General features: G+C 42.0%; 2 protein-coding genes across 2 annotated transcripts in view; one reads left to right on the plus strand and one right to left on the minus strand.

Moving 5' to 3' along the window:
• slc36a1 (solute carrier family 36 member 1) overlaps positions 1-7,809 on the minus strand; it is a 63,460-nt gene extending 55,651 nt beyond the window's left edge. The window contains exon 1 of the mRNA XM_073067319.1: positions 7,680-7,809. The gene's annotated coding sequence lies outside the window, so the exon portion shown is untranslated. The remainder of the gene's footprint in view (positions 1-7,679) is intronic.
• A 2,885-nt stretch (positions 7,810-10,694) lies between these two features.
• On the plus strand, positions 10,695-20,509 carry LOC140739223 (uncharacterized). Its single transcript, XM_073067320.1, has 2 exons — positions 10,695-15,570; positions 19,394-20,509. The coding sequence occupies exon 1, from the start codon at positions 13,680-13,682 to the stop codon at positions 14,727-14,729; it is 1,050 nt and encodes a 349-aa protein (XP_072923421.1). The 5' UTR covers positions 10,695-13,679; the 3' UTR covers positions 14,730-15,570; positions 19,394-20,509.
• The last annotated feature ends 716 nt before the right edge of the window (positions 20,510-21,225 follow it).

Raw genomic sequence — 21,225 nt, forward strand, 5'->3', positions numbered from 1 at the left:
TAATGTTATAACTGTTAACATATTATTTACTTACAAGTTATCAAGGATGAGATTCCAAATCTTAGCCACCACAAAGAATGACGCTCATTGAAAACTTCACCTTTTCTAACTCGATTCTATATTGCTGACAACATTTATTTAAATGAGACGGGACCTGATGAAGGGTCTTGGACTGAAATGTCTTGTGTTTACTCTTTTCCAGAGATGCTGCCTGGCCTGTTGAGTTCCTCCAGCATTTTGTGTGTGTTGCACCATTCCTTCAAACTCAGCATGCTGGCTCCTCTCATTTTTCTGCATGAATATTTAGATTATGTACTGAAGCAGAAGATTTCAGGCCCAATGTATTCATGTAAAATGAACCTCCTTCCAGATTCCTACTATATTATCATGAGAAATGTATACAATTTGTGAAATCTTTTCCTTAAGTAACAGTTGTAATTGTACACTATAGGTACAGGAACAGTTATTACCCCTCAAGCATCTGGATCTTGAACCAATGTGGATAACTTCACTCACTCCAGCACTGAACTGATTCCACAACCCGTGGACTGACTTTCAAGAACTCTATAACCTCGTGTTCTCAATACTTATTGTCTGTTTGTTTATTTATTTATAATTATTTTGTTTTTCCCTCAGTTTTGTCTTTGCACTGTCTGCCACCTTTTGCACGCTGGTTGTTTGTCCATCGTTATTGTGTATGTTTTTTTATTGAATCGATTGTGTTTCTTTGTATTTACTGTGAAAGCCCTCAAGAAAATGAATCTTAGGGTAGTTTATGGTGACAGGCATGTACTTTGTTGATAAATTTACTTTGAACCTCCCTATTTTTGTATTCCATATTTCTGACAAAGTACCAGCAAGTTTAATTAATGCCAATTGACTAAACTTTTACTTTGAGGGATCTGTGGGCACTTCAAATACACAGAACAGCTCAGTACAGGTCCTTTGCCAACATTTTGGTGCAGCCTTCTGCACTTGTGCAGACTTCATAATTTCAATCATTTTTATCACCAACCTCCACCCTTCTCTCAAATTCACCTGCTCTATTTTTGACATTTCCCTTCCCTTTTCTGATTTTCTACCTCCATCTCAGGAGACAAACTATCCCAGGTGACGAGGAGAAGCTAAAGTCAGATGTGTGTGTCAGTATTACAGTGGAATAAAGGGAATTACAGAGGAGTTGGCCAGAATTGATCAGAAAAGAACACTGGCAGGGATGATGGCAGATCAGCAATGACTGGAATTTCTGGAAGCAATTCGGAAGGTACAGGATATCTGTATCCCAAAGAGGAAGAGGCATTCTAAAGAGAAGATGACACAACCACTGCTAACAAGAGAAGTCGAAGCCAAAGAAAGGGCATAAAACAGAGCAAAAATTAGTGGGAAGTTAGAGGATTGGGAAGCATTTAAAAACCAATAGAAGGCAACTAAATAAAGTCATTAATTAGCTAAAGATGAAATATGAAGGTAGGCCAGCCAATAATACTAAAGAGGATACCAAAAGTTTCTTCAGATACATAAAGAGTGAAAGGGAAACAGGTGTGGATATCGGACCGCTGGAAAATGATGCTGGAGAGGTAGTAATGGAGGGACAACAAAATAGCAGATGAACTGAGTAAGTATTTTGCATCAGTCTTCATTATGGAAGACACTCGCAGTATAGTGGAAGTTCCAGGTGTCGGGGGAATGAAGTGTGGGAAGTTACCATAACTAGAGAGAAGGCCCATGGGAAACTGAAAGGTCTGAAGGTAGACAAGTCATCTGGACCAGATAGTATACACCCCAGAGTTCTGAAAGAAGTGACTGAAGAGAATGTGGAGGGATTAGTAAAGATCTTTCAAGAATCACTAGATTCTAGAATGGTTCCTGAAAACTGGAAAATTGCAGATGTCACTCCACTCTTCAAGAAGGCAGAGAGGCAGAAGAAAGGAAACTATAGGCCAGTTAGTCTGATCTCAGTGGTTGGGAAGATGTCGGGGTCAATTATTAAGGATGAAGTCTCAGGGTACCTGGAGACACATGATAAAATAGGCTCTAGTCGGAATGGTTTCCTCAAAGGAAAATCTTGCCTGACAAATATGTTGAAATTCTTTGAAAAAATTACAAGCAGGATAGAAAAGGAGAATTGGTTGATGTTGTGCACTTGGATTTTCAGAAGGCCTTTGACAAGGTGCCACACAAGAGGCATCTACAAGCCCATGGTATTGCAGGAAAGATTCTAGCACGGATAAAGTGGTGGCTGACTGGCAGGAGGCAAAAAAGTAGGAATAAAAGGAGCCTTTTCTGTTTGGCTGCCAGTAACATGTGGTGTTTTTTTTTTGCAGTTTGCAGCCGATACAAAGGTAGGTGGAGGGGCAGGTAGTTTTAAGGAAATAGAGAGGCTACAGAAGGACTTAGACAGATTAGAAGAATGGGCAAAGAAGTGGCAGATGCAATACAGTGTCAGCAAGTGTACGGTCATGCACTTTGGTAGAAGAAATGAAAGGATTGACTATTTTCTAAATGGATAGAAAATACAAAAAACTGAGGAACAAAGGGATGTGGGAGTCCTTGTGCACGATTCGCTAAAGGTTAATTTGCAGGTCAAGTCTGTGATGAGAAAGACAAGTGCAATGTTAGAGTATTATGAGCAGGTTTGGGCCCCTTATCTTGGAAAGGATGTGCTGAAACTGATACGGGTTCAAAGGAGCTTCACAAAAATGATTCCAGGATTGAATGGCTTGTCATATGAAGGGCGTTTGATGGTTCTAGGCCCATATTCTTAGAATTCAGAAGAATGAACCTCATTGAAACTTATCAAGTGGTGAAAGGCCTCGATGGAGTGAATGTGGAGAGGATGTTTCTTATAGTCTGAGAGTCTAAGACCAGAGGACACAGACTCAGAACAGGGGGCATCCATTTAGAATGGAGATGAGGAGGAATTTCTTTAGTCAGAGAGTGGTGAGTCTGTGGAATTCATTACCACAGGCAGCTGTGGAGGCCAAGTCTTTATGTAAATTTAAGGCTGAGGTTGATAGGTTCTTGATTGGTCAAAGCATGAAGGAATATAGGGAAAAGGCAGGAGATTGGAGCTGAGAGAAAAATTGGATCAGTCATGATGGGCAGACTCGATGGGCCAAATGGCCTAATTCTGAACCTGTATCTTGTGGTATTATCACGGCCTTAGATCACCTGGAAAAAAACAAACACCCATGTCAGGATGCTAGTCATTGACCATAGCTCAGCGTTTAACACCATCATTCCCACAGTCCTGATTGATAAGCTATGGAACCTAAGCCTCTGTACCTCCCTCTGCAATTGGATCCTCAGCTTCCTAACCAGAAGACCACAATCTGTGCAGACTGGTAATAATATCTCCTCCTTGCCGATTATCAACACTGGCACACCTCAGGGATATGTGCATAGCCCACTGCTCTACTCTCTCTATATTCATGACTAGGCATAGCTCAAGTGCCACCTATAAATTTGCTGAAGATACAACCATTGTTGGCAGAATCTCAGAGATGAGGGGGCGTACAGGACCAAGGTATATCAGCTAGTTGAGTGGAATCACAGCAACAACCTTTCATTCAATGTAAGACCAAAGTGCTGATTGTGGTCTTCAGAACGGGTAAGATGAGGGAACACAAACCAATCCTCAAAGAGGGATTAGAAGTGGAAAGAGTGAGGAATTTTAAGTTCCTGAGTGTCAAGATCTCTGAGGATCTAACGTGGTCCCAACATACTGATGCGGCTATAAAGGCACCAAGATAGCGGCTATAATTCATTAGGAGTTTGAGAAGATTTGATTTGGCACCCATGACACTCAAAAAACTTCTACAAATGTATCATGGAGAGCATTCTGACAAGCTGCATCACTGTCTGGTATGGGGTGGCAGAGCTACGGCACAGGATTGAAAGACGTTATAGGAAGTTGTAAAATGAGTCAGTTTCATCACGATACTAGCCTCCATGGTATCCAAGACATCTTCAAGAAGCTGTGCCTCAGATTATTAAGGACCCCCACCTTGCCCTCACATGCCCTCTTCTCATCGCTACCATCAGGAAGGAGGTACAGAAGCCTGAAGGCACACAATCAGTGATTCAGGAACAGTTTCTTCCCTCTGCCATACAATTCCTAAATGGACATTGAACCCATGAACTTTTATATTATATTAATACTATTCCTTTTTATATTATTTCTGTTTTAGCACTATTTTTAATTTAACTATTTAATATATACATATATACTTACTGTAAGAGATTTACTTATTTAATTTTTCTATATTATCATGTATTGCATTGTACTGCTGCTGTTAACAAATTTCACGACATATGGCAGTGATATTAAACCTGATTCTGACGTATACACTGTTTCTCCCTATCTGCCACATCTCTACACAAAAAGGACCCTTTTCACTCTACTACTTCCAAAACATTGTCTTTCAGTAAACTTTGCTGCCCCTCTGTTATTGCTGATGAAGCCTACGTACACATTTCTTCCATTTACTACACATCTGCACTCCCCTCTCCTCTTCCCAGACCAGAAAGATCATCTGATCCTCATTTTTCATTTCCCTAGCTTCAGTATACAGTCATATCATCTTTTGCCACTTTCGCCAGCTCCGACAAGATAAAACTAACCTTACTTTCCTCCTCTCTGATCCGCAAGGATTGTTCTCTCACTTCTGGTCAGCTTATCCCTTCCCACAACCCTCTTCATCCCCAGCAATCTGTACCTTAGAATTCCACTTACCTCCTCCTTCATCAATATCCTGTTATTAAACCACTGCTCAGTTAGAGTGAAATTAAAATCAACTTCAACTTCCATAAAGAAGCTGAACATTTCTTCAGATATTTCTAGCTTACAAGTCAAAGCTTGATCCTAGGCATATTAAAAGTCTCCATTTGCAACAATTTTAAAACGGAACATTATTAGAGATATCATGCTAGGTCTGCTTTAAATTCATTTTAAAAAAAAAGTTTTATGCTATTAAGGAAGTTCCTCTCCCCCACCCCCATATGACATAAAAAATCTAGAGATTATTTTCTAATACAGCTCTAAACTGAATTTACATGGCATCTCTTACAATAATCTTCTAGTTAGATATCGCTTTGAGTAGACTTTATTGAGACGGGAATCTAAATGAGAAAATGATTTAGAAGATCAGAAGCAAAAGGATAAGTAAAAAAAAATTCAATAAACAAATAAAACAAAGGTTACATCATGGCAACACAAAAACAACAACAGATTACTGTAGAGCTTTTGCTATGCTTTTACATAGTCTGTTTTTATTAACCAAAGATAGCTGGGACTTTGAAACATGGGAAGACGACGACAACTCTGTCATAAAGGCTATCAGTGAGCAGAGCATTAAGTAATGGACAAGTTTCAGAATAGCAGAAAAATGCAAAAATCTGACTAAACAAAACAAGAAAGCTTGAATTACAGAAGTAGTAAAAAGAAGTTCACACATTTGTGCACTTGTAGAAAGTTATTTCAGTGCTCCTAAGTCTTAACATGCATTTGAAAGAATATTTACACTGGAATAGACAAGAATATTTTTTCTTTTCAAGCCAGTTTGTCCACAGTACAGGAACTTTGCACTGTTCTACATCTTTGAAAAATGAACCGAACTGCAATAAATTACTTTAAATGAACTTTATGGAGAAATGCTCTTCTTAAAACAGAGACTATGGCAGTAGCTCTCCAGTTGTACTCAGCCAGCTTCCCTGATCTTGTTCAAAATAGTTTGAGGATTCACATATGGCAATGCTAGGGTGACTTCCTTTATAGAACGCTTGTGTGTGGGTGCCTTTGTTTAACATGGGGAGACTGATGCATGAACAGCAGATTATGGGTCAGGGTCCAGTGGTATGAAATGCAAGACAACTGGGGACCCTTCACTGCTGCAGCCTTCCTCCATCTTCAATGTCATTGTGATGTGTCATCATCTTAGGCCAGATCCACCACTGAAGTCTTGCCTGGATTGCTCCCCCTCTGGAACCGTCTCCTTGACCAAATCACAATGGGTGACCCTAGCAGGAGCTAAGCACCAAATGTCTAAACCAAGGGCGGCATCTCAGGAACTCACAAGCCTCTCCACAATCACAAGGTTACAATCCTCGGAGAAGGCTTAACATTATCTCTGAAAGAAAGCATCTTAAATAACCATATAACAATTACAGCATGGAAACAGGCCATCTTGGCCCTTCTAGTCTGTGCCGACGTTTACACTCACCTAGTCCCACTGGCCCGCACTCAGCCCATAACCCTCCATTCCTTTCCTGTCCATATACCTATCCAATTTTACTTTAAATGACAATACCGAACCTGCCTCTACCACTTCTACTGGAAGCTCGTTCCACACAGCTACCACTCTCTGAGTAAAGTAGTTCCCCCTCGTGTTACCCCTAAACTTTTGCCCCCTAACTCTCAACTCATGTCCTCTTGTTTGAATCTCCCCTACTCTCAATGGAAAAAGCCTATCCATGTCAAATCTATCTATCTCCCTCATCATTTTAAATACTTCTATCAATTCCCTTCTCAACCTTCTATGCTCCAAAGAATAAAGACCTAACTTGTTCAACCTTTCTCTGTAACTTAGGTGCTGAAACCCAAATAACATTCTAGTAAATCTCCTCTGTACTCTCTCTACTTTGTTGACATCTTTCCTATAATTCGGTGACCAGAACTGTACACAATACTCCAAATTTGGCCTCACCAATGCCTTGTACAATTTTAACATTACATCCCAACTCCTATTCTTAATGATCCTCACCAAAAAAAAATTCCAATATGGTGTAACTTGGACACATTGCCCAAATGTGGTGTGAAGCCACAGCCTCCAGCCATTTAACACTAATTTTTCATCAGCAGTAATTTCTGATACTCTATTCAATACAAAACCTAAGAAAAGCGCATTCATACGGACAAATGGATTTGTGCCTTCTGCTGTATTTTTATTTTTAATTAAATGGTCACACCTAGGAAGGCAAGATAGCGAGAGGCAAGTCTGAGGTTAAAAAAAATCACGTAATAACTGCATCATCAGGAAAATTAAAATCTGTATTCCATAAACATTTCTCAAATGCGCAAGCAATCGTAAAATTCAAGATGTGGCTATTTCAAATCTGAAAGCACACACTAATTACATAAAATGTTCATTACTCTTCTCTTAAATAATGTCTGAGTCTTAGGACATTGTTAATTAATTTCAATTTACATTCAGAAGACAGACTTCACTGATACTGTACCAAAGAATACCAGTATTGCCAAATCAGAATACAACACCGGCCCACCCAAAGCAATTTATGGAAAAGGCAGGAAGAACGAAGTGTGGGAGAGTTTTCAGAATCATTTAGAAAAGGAAGAAGATCTAGGAGCAATTCTGTTGTTCTACGTGGCCGAAAGCACAGCCGTCAACAAAGAAAATCGCGATGACAGTACAGATTTGAACAGGTTTAAACAGGAAGGAGTGGAGAATCGTGACTCGGAAAGGATTTAAATGTTCTCCTGATAACTGTAGTAAGTAGCAACACTAGAGAAGGGGATAGCTGAGGGCCAGTGGGCATTAAGCAGAATGGAAAAGGGTGGGGAGGGGATTAACACCGAACTCATCAATCAGGCTGTCCTGTGCATTCTCCAAACCTGCAAGGAAGGAAGGAAGTGGTAACCCCCTCCCGACCGTAGCACTCACCTCTCTCATTTCAGTGCCACTTCATTTTCCCCGGGGTACCGGCATCACCGTCATCAGAAACCGGCTTCACCTCGGCTGACGCCGACAAGCCACCAGTCATGTGACGTGCATTGTCACGTGCCTGTCAGCTGACCGGAAGCTGCTGGGGAGAATGGTGGATAACCGCAGAGGGACGGGAGCTTCTGTGTCAACGCGCCCGGTCCCCTGGAGGAGCGCAGCGGGCGAGGCAGCATCTATGGAGGGAAGTGAACAGTCGAAGTTTCGGGTTGTGACACTTCATCAGGACTCAGCCCGTGGCTGGGGGAAAGATCCCGGGATCGGCAGAATAAATTAATGCAATTCCAAATGGTTGAATAATTAAACGACAAGTCTTTCTGCCGAGAGGATGGGTGTGTGCTTTGGAAGGGAAGGGCTGAACAGGTACCTTGTCCCCAGCATCAACCAGAACAGGTTTGACTGCCTCACCAGTTATTCTTTCTCCAAGCTCGCTCCAACTACCGCACGACGTCGGATAAGACAGTGGTAACAAGCTTGGTTCTAATTCTGAGAGGAGACCTCATTGGAATTTACCGGATACTGATACAGTACTGAGAGTGGAAATGGAGATGTTTCCATTAGTAGGAGAATCTAGTATCCGAGAGCCTTGAACTATCAGAATCAAAATCAGGTTTATTATTCCCGGCATGAGACGTGAAATTTATTAACTTAGCTGCAGTTCAATGCAATCCATAATCTAGAAGAGAAAAAAAATTATAAATAAAAATAATACACAAGTAAATCAATTACGGTATGTGTGTATTGAATAGATTTTTAAAAAGTGCAAAAACAGAAATACTGTATAATAAAAAGGTGAGCTGATTAGATTTACAACCCTCTGTAGCTTCTTTTGGTCCTGTCAGAATGCTCTCCACGGTACAATTATAAAAGTTTTTGAGTGAATTTGTTGACATGCCAAATTTCTACAGACTCCTAATGAAGTATAGCCGCTGTCTTGCCTTCTTTATAACTACATCGATATGTTGGAACCAGGTCAGATCCTCAGAGATCTTGACCCAGGAACTTGAAACTGCTCACTCTCTCCACTTCTAATCCCTCTATGAGGATTGGTATGTATTCCTTCATCTTACCCTTCCTAAAGTCCACAATCAGCTCTTTCGTCTTACTGATGTTGTGTGGTACCACTGAAGGGAATAAATTTTCTATTTACCCTTGAGAACTATGATTCTGTAAGGGTGATTTGCATTCAAGACATTTTGCCATGCAATATGGCAGAAAACTCCTGCGGCCTCACCCGCTTCTCTGAGATCAGTTGACAAGCAGCCATAGGAAAATGAGCATTGGAAATCTTGGGTTCTCACACACCACAAAAATGCTCCCGAGGAGTGTTCAGTTAACAGCACCAAATATAGGATGTATTAGTGTGTCAGAAAATACAGAGCCCAGACTGATGAATTAGTTAAATACCAGAACAGAGTCAGTGGCCTTTCCTGTCCTGATGCTCCCACAGCAGGATAATTCCCCTTTTTGGCATTGCAAGTCAGTAATATTTAACATAAAAGGCTTTCACTTTGTAGTCCAATACATGATAATAACTTATAGAGCATTTTTCATCGAGATGATGTGATAAACATAAAAATAAAAGACAAAATTCTGTTTGTTAAATAGATACTGAGTTGTCGTTTAAAAGTGTCGGCCAAGTCTGCATCCTTTATTATTTAAAGGTATTGAATTCCTCAGTTCAGGAACAAAGTTTAAAAAGGTTACTGCCTGTTATGTTGCTGGCGTTTAGGGCAACAATGAAGGTCTTCCATCTGTCTGTCCTTGGCCATCTTCTCTATTGTGTCCCAGGTGTGGTTCAGGGTCCTCATTTCTGCCCCTAAGGTGCACCACCAAATTGTCACTGGTCTCTTGCATTTCCTGCATGCTCTGTATTTTCTGACCAAGAAAGATCTCCAACCATTCCCTACACCTTTCAGTGTTTCCAAGAGGACATGGTCACCATCGTCCTGAGGAAACGTTGGAGATGGATTGGGCGCGTGATGAGAAGAGAGGTCAACTCCATCATCAAGACAGCACTTCATAGTTTAAAAAAGATCACCGCCAATTATCTTTTGAGGGAAATTGTTTAGATTTAAGGGACCGCTGGAAGAAAACCTGAAAGTTCAAGCAGGGAAGAGATTCTGTAATGTACTCCAGTCCCAGAGTTGAGCAGAGTTTAATGTTTATGTTTATAAAACCTGACTCAATTCTATATTCATTGCTGCCCACCACGTAACAACACGGCCTTAGACCACCTGGACAATACAAACACCTATGTCAGGATGCTGTTCCTCAACTATAGCTCAGCATTTAACACCATCGTTCCCAAAATTCTGATTGAGAAGTTACAGAACCTAGGCGTCTGTACCTCCTCGGCAATTGGATCCTTGACTTCCTAACTGGAAGACCACAATCTGTGAGGATTAGTGATAATATCTCATCCTCACTGACGATCAACACTGGTGCACCTTGGGTGTGTGTTTAGCCCATTGTTCTACTCTCTCTATACCCATGACTGTGTGGCTAGGCATAGCTCATACACCATCTATAAATATGCTGATGATACAACTATTGTTGGTAGAATCTCAGATGGAGACGAGAGGGCGTACAGGAGCGAGATATGCCAACTAGTGGAATGGTGTCACAGCAACAACATTGCGCTCAACGTCAGTAAGACGAAAGAGCTGATTGTGGACTTCAGGAAAGGTAAGATGAAGGAACACATACCAATCCTCATAAAGGGATCAGAAGTGGAGAGAGTGAGTAGTTTCAAGTTCTTGGGTGTCAAGATCTCTGAGGACTTAACCTGGTCCCAACATATCGATGCAGTTATAAAGAAGGCAACACAGCGACGATACTTCATTAGGAGTTGAACAGATTTGGTATGTCAACAAATACACTCAAAAACTTCTGTAGATGTACCGCGGAGAACATTCTGACAAGTTGCATCACTGTCTGGTATTGGGGGGTGGGGTGGCTACTGCACAGGACCGAAAGAAGCTGCAGAGGGTTGTAAATTTAGTCAGCTCCATTTTGGGTACTGGCCTGCAAAGTGCCCAGGACATCTTCAAGGAGCGGTGTCTCAGAAAGGCAACGTCCATTATTAAGAACCTCCAGCACCCAGGGCATGCCCTTTTCTCACTGTTACCATCAGGTAGGAGGTACAGAAGCCTGAAGGCACACACACAGCCATTCAGGAACAGCTTCTTCCCCTCTGCTATCCAATTCCTAAATGGGCATTGAACCCATGAACACTACTTCATTTAAAAAAAAATATATTCTGTTTTTTGCACAATTTTTAATCTATTCAATATATGTATACTTGAATTTATTTATTTATTTATTCTTCTTCTATATTATGTATTGCATTAAGCTGCTGCTGCTAAGCTAACAAATTTCACGATACATGCCCGTGATAGTAAACCTGATTCTGAAGAGCAGGGAACCCTGAGCAAAAGGTACATAATATCGCCTAGAAAATTCATCTCCAAGACAGACAAACAAATAAAATTCTCTGAGATGTATGAGCAAAACCAATTAAGGGCACTATCAGAGAGGCCAACCCAGTTTCCAAGGCGAAGTAGGAAATGTTCTCATTTGTCCCGAAGGCAGCACTTAGATCGAGGAGAATTAGAACTGAGACCTTGCTGGCATCATTGCTGAGAATGTCACTGACAAATTTGTAAAGAGCTATCTCGGTGGTTTGCTCTAAAACCTGACAAACTTTTCTGGAATATTGTTCTCATTCCAAAAGTTGTTAAGTTGGTTGAAAATAACTTTCTCAAGAATCTTGCCCAGGAAGAGAAGATTTGATAGAACCTTGCAATCATGGTTTGGCTTTTTAAGTATGGGAAGAGGTGATCACTGCCATATTTAGCCTTGTATGCCTTTTTATAGTTTCAATAACATTCCTTATTTTAACTGTGATCTGTAACATAAGACCATAAAACATGACAGAATTAAGCCACTTGGCCCATTGAGTCTGCTCCACAATTCCATCCTCACTGATTTATTAACCCTCTCTACCCCATTCTGATGCCCCATAACCTTTGACATTTTGACTAATCAATGACCTATCAAACACATATAAATATACCCAATGCTTGGCCTCCACAACTGTCTGTGGCAATGTATTCCAAAGATTCAGTTGCATTTGCTGAAGAATACCCTACTCAACTCTGTTCTAGATGGACGTCCCTCTATTCTGAGGCTGTGTCCGCTGGCCCTAGACTTCCCCACTATAGGAAAAACCATCTTTACATCAACTCTATCTACAGCTTTAAATATTCAGTAGGCTTCAATGAGATCTTCCCCACCCTTACCCTTTATTCTTAAAAATTCCTACAAGTACAGGCCTAGACCAATCAACACACTTTGTACATTAACCCTTTCATTCCTGAAATCATGCTTGTGTATTTCTTCTGCACCCTCTCCAAATCCAGCACATCTTTTCCTAGATAAGGGGCCCAAAACTACTCACATTACTCCAAATGCTGAGCAATGCCTTATAAAGTCTCAACATACATCCTTGTTTTTATATTCATGTCCTCTTGAAATAAATTCTAACACTGCTTTAACCAGTGGCCAATCCAGACATCAGAAGTTTTGAGAGGAGGGGAATTCAATCAGGTCCACTGCCTGGGGATAAAATGCAGCAGCAGGTTGCTACAGTAATAAAGAGCATTCACCAGTGGCCATTCGCTGTTTGGGATTGATTAGCAAGAGCAAACTAATGGAGGGTGGGGGGTGCACAGCAGTCATCGTTTGAATGGACAGAGTCAGACTGGTGATCTTAAGGCTTTAACTCTTCGAGGCTTCTGCGAAGAGAGGCTTCAGTACGGGGGAACAAAGGAAAGAAAAGCTCAAGGTTAAGTTTTTTTCCTTCCCTTCTTTACATCTGCTGAGCTAGGACAGTAGAGATGCCAGCTAGGTTAGTTGAATGCTTCTCATGTAGGATGTGGAAAGGCAGGGAGACCTCCAGTGTTCCTGACAACTACAACTGCAAAAAGTGTATCCAGCTGCAGCTTCTTTTAATCTATAGTAACGAGTTGGAGCTGGAACTGGATGAACGCCAGATCATTCGGAAGGCTGAGGGGGTGATAGATAGGACATATAGAGAGGTAGTTACACCCAAGATGCGGGACACAGGAAACCAGGTGACAGTGAGGAATGGGAAAGGGGTTAAGGAGCCAGTGCAGAGTACCCTTGTGGCCATCCCTCTCAACAATAGGTATGTCACTTTGGAGACAGTCTGGGAGATGACCGAACAGTGGAAAGTTGGAAAGTCACAGTGGTTGTGTCTCTAGCACTGAGTCTGCATCTTTGACTTAGAAGGGAAGTGGAGGATGTTAGAAATAAAGTCAATTCAATTCAATACAAAACTGCTCAAGCTCTATTAGATTACATGGAGATTGTGAGTGAACAGCCCTTTTCAAATCCAGCCATGAATTCTCAACTGGATTGAGGTCTGGGCTCTGAATTGGCCACTCCAGAACATGAACTTTATTGTTTTTAAGCTATTCCTGTCTAGCTTTGGCTTTATGCTTGGAGTCATTGTCTTGCTGGAAAACAAATCTTCTTCCAAGTTGCAGTTCTCATGCAGACTACATCAGATTTTCCTCCAAGATTTCTCTGCATTTTGCTGCATTCATTCTACCCTCTACCGTCATAAGCCTTCCAGGGCCTGCTGTAGTGAAACGTCCCCACAACGTGATGCAGGCACCACCATGCTGGACAGTAGGGATGGTGTGTTTTTGATGATGTGAGGTGTTTGGCTTATATCAAATATATGCTGGGGACTTTTAACCACACCAGCTTAAAGACGGTGTTCCCCAAATTCCTGCAATATGTGGATTTCAAAACCAGGGGAGATAACACACTGGTCTTGGTTATACAAACACCCCACAGGCATACAAAGCAGCCCCCCGCCCCCATCTTGGCCACTCTGACCACATATCTGTCATGTTAACACCAGCATATAAACCACAGCTTAAACGTGTGAGAGCAGAGAAAAGACAGATAAGGGTCTGGCCAAAAGGAGCAGCCTCAGCACTACAAGACTGTTTTTTGCACACTGACTGGGTCATATTCAAAACAGCAGCCTCCTATGATGACCATATAGACATTGAGGAGTATGCAGAGGCAGTAATCAGCTACATAGCCAAATGCACGGAGGATGTCACTGTGATTAAAACCTTCAGCGCACGTGGTTATAAAAAGCCGTGGATGACAACAGAGGTGCGTTCACTACTGAAGGCCCGTGACACAGCCTACAGATCGGGGGACAGGAGTACGCTTCGCTCAGCCAGGTCTACGCTTTCACTAGGGATCAGGAAAGCAAAAAGGGCCTATGCAGGCAAAATACATGGACACTTCTGTGACACAGGTGACACCAGACGGATGTGGCAGGGAATTAAAGCTCTGACAGACTACAGGATCAGGCAGAAACTTGATGACAGCGACGCCTCTCTTCCTAACAGGCTTAACAAATTCTTTGCACGCTTTGAAGCATCAAACACTACAGCAAGGGGGAGAGCCAGTCCCTTCTTACCATCTGACCAGCCGGCTCCAATCATTGATTCAGAGCACACACGGAGGACCCTTGCCAGGGTTAACCCACGAAAAACAGGAGGTCCCAACAACATCCCTGGACATGTGCTCAAGGAATATGCTGATGTATTTGCAGATGTCCTGACAGACATTTTCAACATCTCCCTTAGTCAAGCCATTGTCCCCAGATGCTTCAAAACCTCCACAATCATCCCTGTAGCAAAGAAATCAGTTGTAGCCTGTCTGAATGATTACCATCCCGTTGCCCTGACCCCCGTAGTGATGAAATGTTTTGAACAGCTTGGCAAACCTCATATCACAGCCAGCCTCCCCTCATCGCTGGATCCTCTAGTTTGCTTATCATCCAAATCGCTCTACGGAGGACGCAATATCCACCACACTGCACACAGTTCTCTCTCACTTGGACTACAAAGACACTTATGCCAGAATCCTATACATTGATTTCAGTTCAGCGTTCAATACCATCATCCCGCAGAGACTAGTGGAGAAACTGTCGCTGTTTGGCCTTAACACTGCCATGTGTCGCTGGATTCTGGATTTCTTGACAGAGAGACCCAGTCAGTCCGTGTTGGCAGGAACATCTCTGACTCCATCACACTGAGCATTGAATCCCCACAAGGCTGTGTGCTTAGCCCATTGCTGTTTACACTGCTAACACATGACTGTGCAGCCAGATTCAAGGAGAACCTGATCATTAAATTTGCTGATGATACCACAGTGGTGGGGCTCATCAGCAAAAATGATGAAACAATGTACAGGGAGAAGGTCAAACACCTAGAGAGTTGGTGCAGTGACAACAACTTGATGCTTAATGTCACCAAAACCAAAGGAGATGATCGTCAATTTCAGACAGTCTCAGCCTGAGCACACACCCCTCAGCATCAGCGACTCCACAGTGGAGAGAGTGGAAAACATCAAGTTCCTTGGGGTGCAGATCTCGGACAATCTCACCTGGTCCAGGAACACCACTGGGATTGTGAAATGTGCCCAGCAGGGATTGCACTTTCTGAGGAAGCATCATTCCCCACTAACATCTTAACTACATTCTACAGAGGCGTGGTTGAGAGTGTGCTGACCTTTTGCATCACAACCTGGTACTCCAGCTGCAGTGCTGCCGACAAAAAAGCCTTGCAGAGGGTGGTTAGGGGAGCAGAGAAGGTTACTGGGGTCTCCCTACCTTCTGTCCAAGAGCTCTTTCAGAGCCGATGCCTCCAGAAGACACGGTACATCATTAAAGACCCTTCACATCCTCTCCATGAACTGTTTCTTCTTCTGCTATCAGGTAAACATTACAGGAGCATCAAAACTAAAACCACAAGGCTACTAAACAGCTTCCTCCCACAGGCAGTCAGACTGCTAAATAGCTGCTCTACCTGACTCTGCTTTGGACACTTTTAACTTGCACTGAACACTTATAACGTGTTTTTAACTGACATGTGGCTGTTGTGTTTTACTATTGTTACGTTTATTATTTAGTGTTGAGTTTGTTATGTTATGATTGCACTGCTCCTGGGAAATGCTGTCTCATTCTGCCCTGCAAAGCTGATGTACGGTTAGAATGACAATAAAGTTTTTGAATCTTGAATCATTTGGTCTGATGGCCAAAATGCTCAACTTTGGTTTCATCAGATCATAGAAGCTTCTTCCAGCTGACTTCAGAGTCTCCCACATGCCTTCTGGCAAACTCTAGCTGAGATTTCATGTGAGTTTTTTTCCAAACATGGCTTTTTCTGCCACTCTCCCATAAAAATGCAACTGGTGAAGTACCTGGGTAACAGTTGTTGTATGCGCAGTCTCTCCCATCTCAACCACTGAAGCTTGTAACTCTTCCAGAGGTGTCATAGGTCTCTTGGTGGCCTCTCTTACTAGTCCCCTTCTTGCACGGTCACTCAGTTACTGAGGATGGCCTGCTCTAGGCAGATTTACAGCTGTGCCATATTCTTCCCATTTCTTGATGATTGACTTAACTGTACTCCAAGCGATATTCAGTGGCTTGGAAATTTTCTTGCATCTCTCTCCAGACTTGAGCTTTTCAATAACCTTTTCGTGGAGTTGCTTGGAATGTTCTTTTTTCTTTATGATGTAGTTTTTGTCAGGGTATTGACTCACCAGCAGCTGAACCTTCTAGATACAGGTGTATTTTAACTACAATCAATTGAAACACCTTGATTGCACACAGGCCTTCAAGAACAGATCTCCATTTAAGTAATTATGTGACTTCCAAAATCAGTAGGCTGCACCAGTGATGATTTGCTGTTTCATATTAAAGGGGGTGAATACTTATGCAATCAATTATTTTGATTTTTGTATTTGTAATTAATTTAGATCACTTTGTAGAGATCTGTTTTCACTTTGACAGGAAAGAGTCTTTTTCTGTTGATTGGTATAAAAAAAAACTAAGGAAATTAGGAGAGCCAGAAGGGGCTATGAGAAGGCCTTGGCGGGCAGAATTAAGGAGAACCTCAAGGCGTTCTACAAGTATGTGAAGAGCAAGAGGAAGTATGGGAAGACGTGATAGAATAGAACCTATCAAGTGTGACCGTGGGAAAGTGTGTATGGAACCAGAGGAAATAGCAGAAGTACTTAATGAATACTTCACTTCAGTATTCACTATTGAAAAGGATCTTAGTGATTGTAGTGATGACTTGCAACAGACTGAAAAGCTTGAGCATGTAGATATTAAGAAAGAGGATGTGCTGGAGCTTTTGGAAAGCATCAAGTTGGATAAGTCACCGGGACCTGATGAGATGTACCCCAGGCTACTGTGGGAGGCAAGGGAGAAGATTGCTGAGCCTCTGGTGATGATCTTTGCATTATCTATGGAAACGGGAGAGGTTCCAGAGAATTGGAGGGTTGCGGATATTGTTCCTTTATTCAAGAAAGCGAGTAGGGATAGCCCAGGAAATTATAGACCAGTGAGTCTTACCTCAGTGGTTGGAAAGTTGATGGAGAAGATCCTGAGAGGCAGGATTTATGAACATTTGGAGAGGTATACAGTAATATGATTGGGGTAGTCAACGTGGCTTTTTCAAGGGCAGGTCGTGCCTTACGAGCCTGATTGAATTTTTTGAGGATGTGACTAAGCACATTGATGAATGAAGAGCAGTAGATGTAGTGTATATGGATTTCAGCAAGGCATCTGACAAGGTACCCCATGCAAGACTTATTGAGAAAGCCACTGCACTGGATGCTAGGCCTCTTGAGCCGAGTAAGATTTTTTACGTTTCCGGACCATTAGGCTTTCAGATTGGGAATCACTATGAAACATTAAGCATTCCACTTGATTCATTCTACAGAGATCCCCCTAATTCTTGAGTTCCCTTGGTTGGCTCAGCATGTCTCTGTGATTGAGTAGTCCAGGGGAGTTATTACTGGTTGGCTACCAGAATATTCGTTTTTCACCGCTTCCGCAAAGTCATGAGCCTGTCTCCCGAGCGCCCAAGGTCAAAATGACCTTGCAGTTTTTCAGACATTCATAAATGATGCTTTGAGGGAGGATTTAAACAGGTTTGCCCTTGTGTACCTAGACAATATTTTAATTTGTTTCAAGTTCTTATCAAGAACCTGTCTCCCATATCCGTCAGGTACTTCAGTGTTTTTTACACTTATTTGTCAAGCTAAAGAAGAATAAATTTCATATCCTTAAAGTTGCCTCTTAGGATTTGTTATTTCCCAGGGATCTGAACAAAGATCCAAAAAAAAAAAATAGGGATTAGCCCACTCCCACTTCTATCAAGCAGATTCAGAGATTCTTGGTGTTTGTTAACTTTTATGGGAGATTTTTTAGGAATTTTAGCACCATGGCTGCTCTCCTGATTAATCTTACCAAGAAAGAATCCACTCATTTCCTTTGGATGGTAGAGACTTTTTTTTGTCCTTAATAATCGTTTGTCACTGCTTCCATATTGCGGCCACCCAACTCTGATCTGCCCTTTGCTGTTGAGGTAGATGCTTTCCACATCAGAGTAGTCCCAATATTCCACCACCGATTAAAAAATTGCACCTCTGTGCCTATTTTTTGAAACCGTTGCCGCCAACCAAGTCCAATTATGAATTGTTGACTGGTAACCAAGAATTGTTGACTGTTTAACTGGCCTTCGAAGAATGGCGGCACTGGCTGGAAGAAGCAAGCCGTTTGTTGTATGGACGGATTACAAGAATTTAGCTTAGATCCAGATGCCAAAAGGTAACTCATGGCAAGTCTGTTGGGTATTATATTACAACTGTTTTACTTTTGTTATACTTATTGCCCGGGTTCCAAGAACCTGAAACCTGATGCCCCATTTAGGAAATCTGATCTCCCCAATTCGATAGATACACTGGATTGATACTTTAGGAGAATAAACTTTTGGCTCCTGTCACGGGATATTGATACAGACAAGCACTCGAGGGGAGTAATCTAGTTTCCAGTGATGTTCTCCTAAGTCACCTTTTTGTGCCATCTGAACTTAGAGCGGAGGTTCTCAATTGGGAGCATGCATCCAAGATATCAGACCAGCCTGGGATTTCACGCACTCTAGAATTCTTAAAAAGACATTATTGGTGGCCTGGTATTAATAGGAACATCATCATTTGTTCAGGCCTGTGACATTTGTGCCCGTTCCAAAGATCCTAATTCTCTTCCCCAGGATCTGCTCCATCCCCTCCCCATCCCCTGCCACCTCCGGTCCCATTTCTTGCTGGATTTTATCACTGGTTTGCAGCCTTCACTCTCCTTTACCGTTATTTTAATCATCGTTGCTCAATTCTCCAAAGCTTGTAAATTTTTCCCCTCACCAAATTGTGCACAGCCCGTGAAAGAGCAGACCGTTTATTGCAGCAGGTGTTTAGGGTATGTGAACTTCCTTTAGATATCGTCTCTGATGAGTCCACAATTTACTTCCAAGTTTTGGCAAGCATTTTGTAAGCTTATTGGAGCAAATTCTAGCTTTTCTTCTGTTTTTGCTAACAGACCAACCGAGAGGACTAAACCAAGCATTGGAATGTAGCCTTTGTTGCCTTGTTTCCGGTAAAAAATCCACTTAGAGGACATTTAATTTGGGCAGAAATAGCTCATAAGACCCTTTACCATTCTTTGCTTAACATGTCTCCTTTCAAAATTTCAGTTTGGGTCTACTCCTTCTCTCTTCCCTGAGCAGGAAATTGAAGTCGGTGTTCCATCTGCTACACACTTTGTCAAGTGCTTGAAGCCAAGGGATCTTTGGAACTTACTTCGGTGAGGCAACAATTCAACCAGGGAGGAGACAACTGGGTCCTTCTTTTTGTGTGTCAATGGGTTTAACTCTCTACCTGGGTCCTCCCCCTTAAAAAAGAACCATGGAAGCTAGCTCCTTGCTTCATTCGGCACTTTAGTCTTGTGAAGAGGATCAATCCTGTAAATTATAGATTACAGTTTAACAGGTCTCTCCACGTCCACCTCAACTTTCATGCTTCTAAATTTAAACCCCTGTTCTGTAGTCTTTCAGCCTCCCCACCTCCTACAATCATAGATGTTTACAGACTGCTTGACTCCCGGAGAGTTAAGGGGCAGTTCCAGTATTTAGTCGATTGGGAGGAGTGTGGTTCGGAGGTAAGGAGTTGGGTTCTGGTCTGGGATATTTTGGATCCTGACCTGATTATCTATCGGCTTCACTCCCATAGTTGAGCTTGGTGGGGGGAGGGGTGTGTTCTGTCACAACCAGGGGTTGACTTTTTCAGAAAAAGGTTTTTTGTCCCCAGTTAGTATGTGGATCATATTTTCTTGGTGTAACCTTGTAGGTATGAAGTGTTCCTTGGATTGTTTACCTTTTATGTCTCATTGTTTGTCTTTGGACTAGTTCTGATTTTTCACTTCGCTTTGCAGCTGTCTCATTTGGTATCGTGGATTGTTAAACCCTCCTTGTATTTATCACTTTTATTCAATTTGGGGTCATTAAATTAGCACAGGATTTTCATGTCTGGCCTTGCAGTTGCTGTCTTTGGGGGTTATTGCTTCATCTCAACATGGGGACTGTCTGATTGGTCCTGAATTCCTCGGTGCTCCAGAGCATATTTGAGGTGGGGAGGTATGCCAAACCCGCTTTGCTAGATCATTGTGGATTGTTGTCTCGTGAAACTCTTGAGTTCCTTTGTGTATCGTGAGTGATTTAAATTCTTCAAGGTTCTGTACAGTTTGCCTGAGTTTCTGCTGGTTAATAGTTTTACTGGTTAATTTCTGTAATAAATCTTTAATTTTGCTTGAATTGCCAGTCTCTGAGATTCTTGTACTTGAGTTTGCTAGTTATTTCCCACAGATGTGTCTGGCAAGATCTCCCCTTGAGGAAACCATTGTGACCTTGGCCTGTTTTATTGTTTGCCTCCAAGTAGTGTTACAATACGGCAGCAATGAATATAGAATTGAGACAGGTGTTTTTATAAACAAATAAAACATTTATTAAACACTGCTCAATAAAAAATGAAAAGTAAACAAATGACTAACTTAACTGGAAGTTAATGGCTATACGGCAACTCGAACAGTTCTTAAAGCGATAAATGTGAACACAGTTCTTAAAAGTAGTAAATGCAAAAGTCCAAGTGATTTACACAGTCAATTAGGAGAGACTTTCCTGAAGTAACAAATTCCTCGACGACGTGACGTTACTGCTGATCCCAAATGAAATCTGCCTTGCCCGAAGGATTTACGATGAAGGAAATAAAACGGCTTAAAGGCACTGACCTATCCTTGGCGAATAACCCTGCTCCAGCCCTTTCTGCTCTTATAGCAGGGACTATCTGAGATGCAGGTTACTACCTTTTCCAAATGAGGATTCAAGATGGTTGATCCTGTGTTACCGATGATGACACCAACTTTACTCAATCCTTCAGTTCTCCGTACTTCCGTAAATCTTCACTGTCCGACCGGACTAAACTGGCAGCGTCGTGTGTGACTGCCGGCAATAACCTTTGAGACTGTCACAGC

This window comes from Hemitrygon akajei, chromosome 15 (assembly GCF_048418815.1).
Source record: "Hemitrygon akajei chromosome 15, sHemAka1.3, whole genome shotgun sequence".
Classification (NCBI taxonomy): Eukaryota; Metazoa; Chordata; class Chondrichthyes; order Myliobatiformes; family Dasyatidae; genus Hemitrygon; species Hemitrygon akajei.

Bases quoted from the DNA above. Each gene is read 5' to 3' on its own strand.
- LOC140739223 (XM_073067320.1), top strand. From the start codon at position 13,680: ATGTTAACACCAGCATATAAACCACAGCTTAAACGTGTGAGAGCAGAG.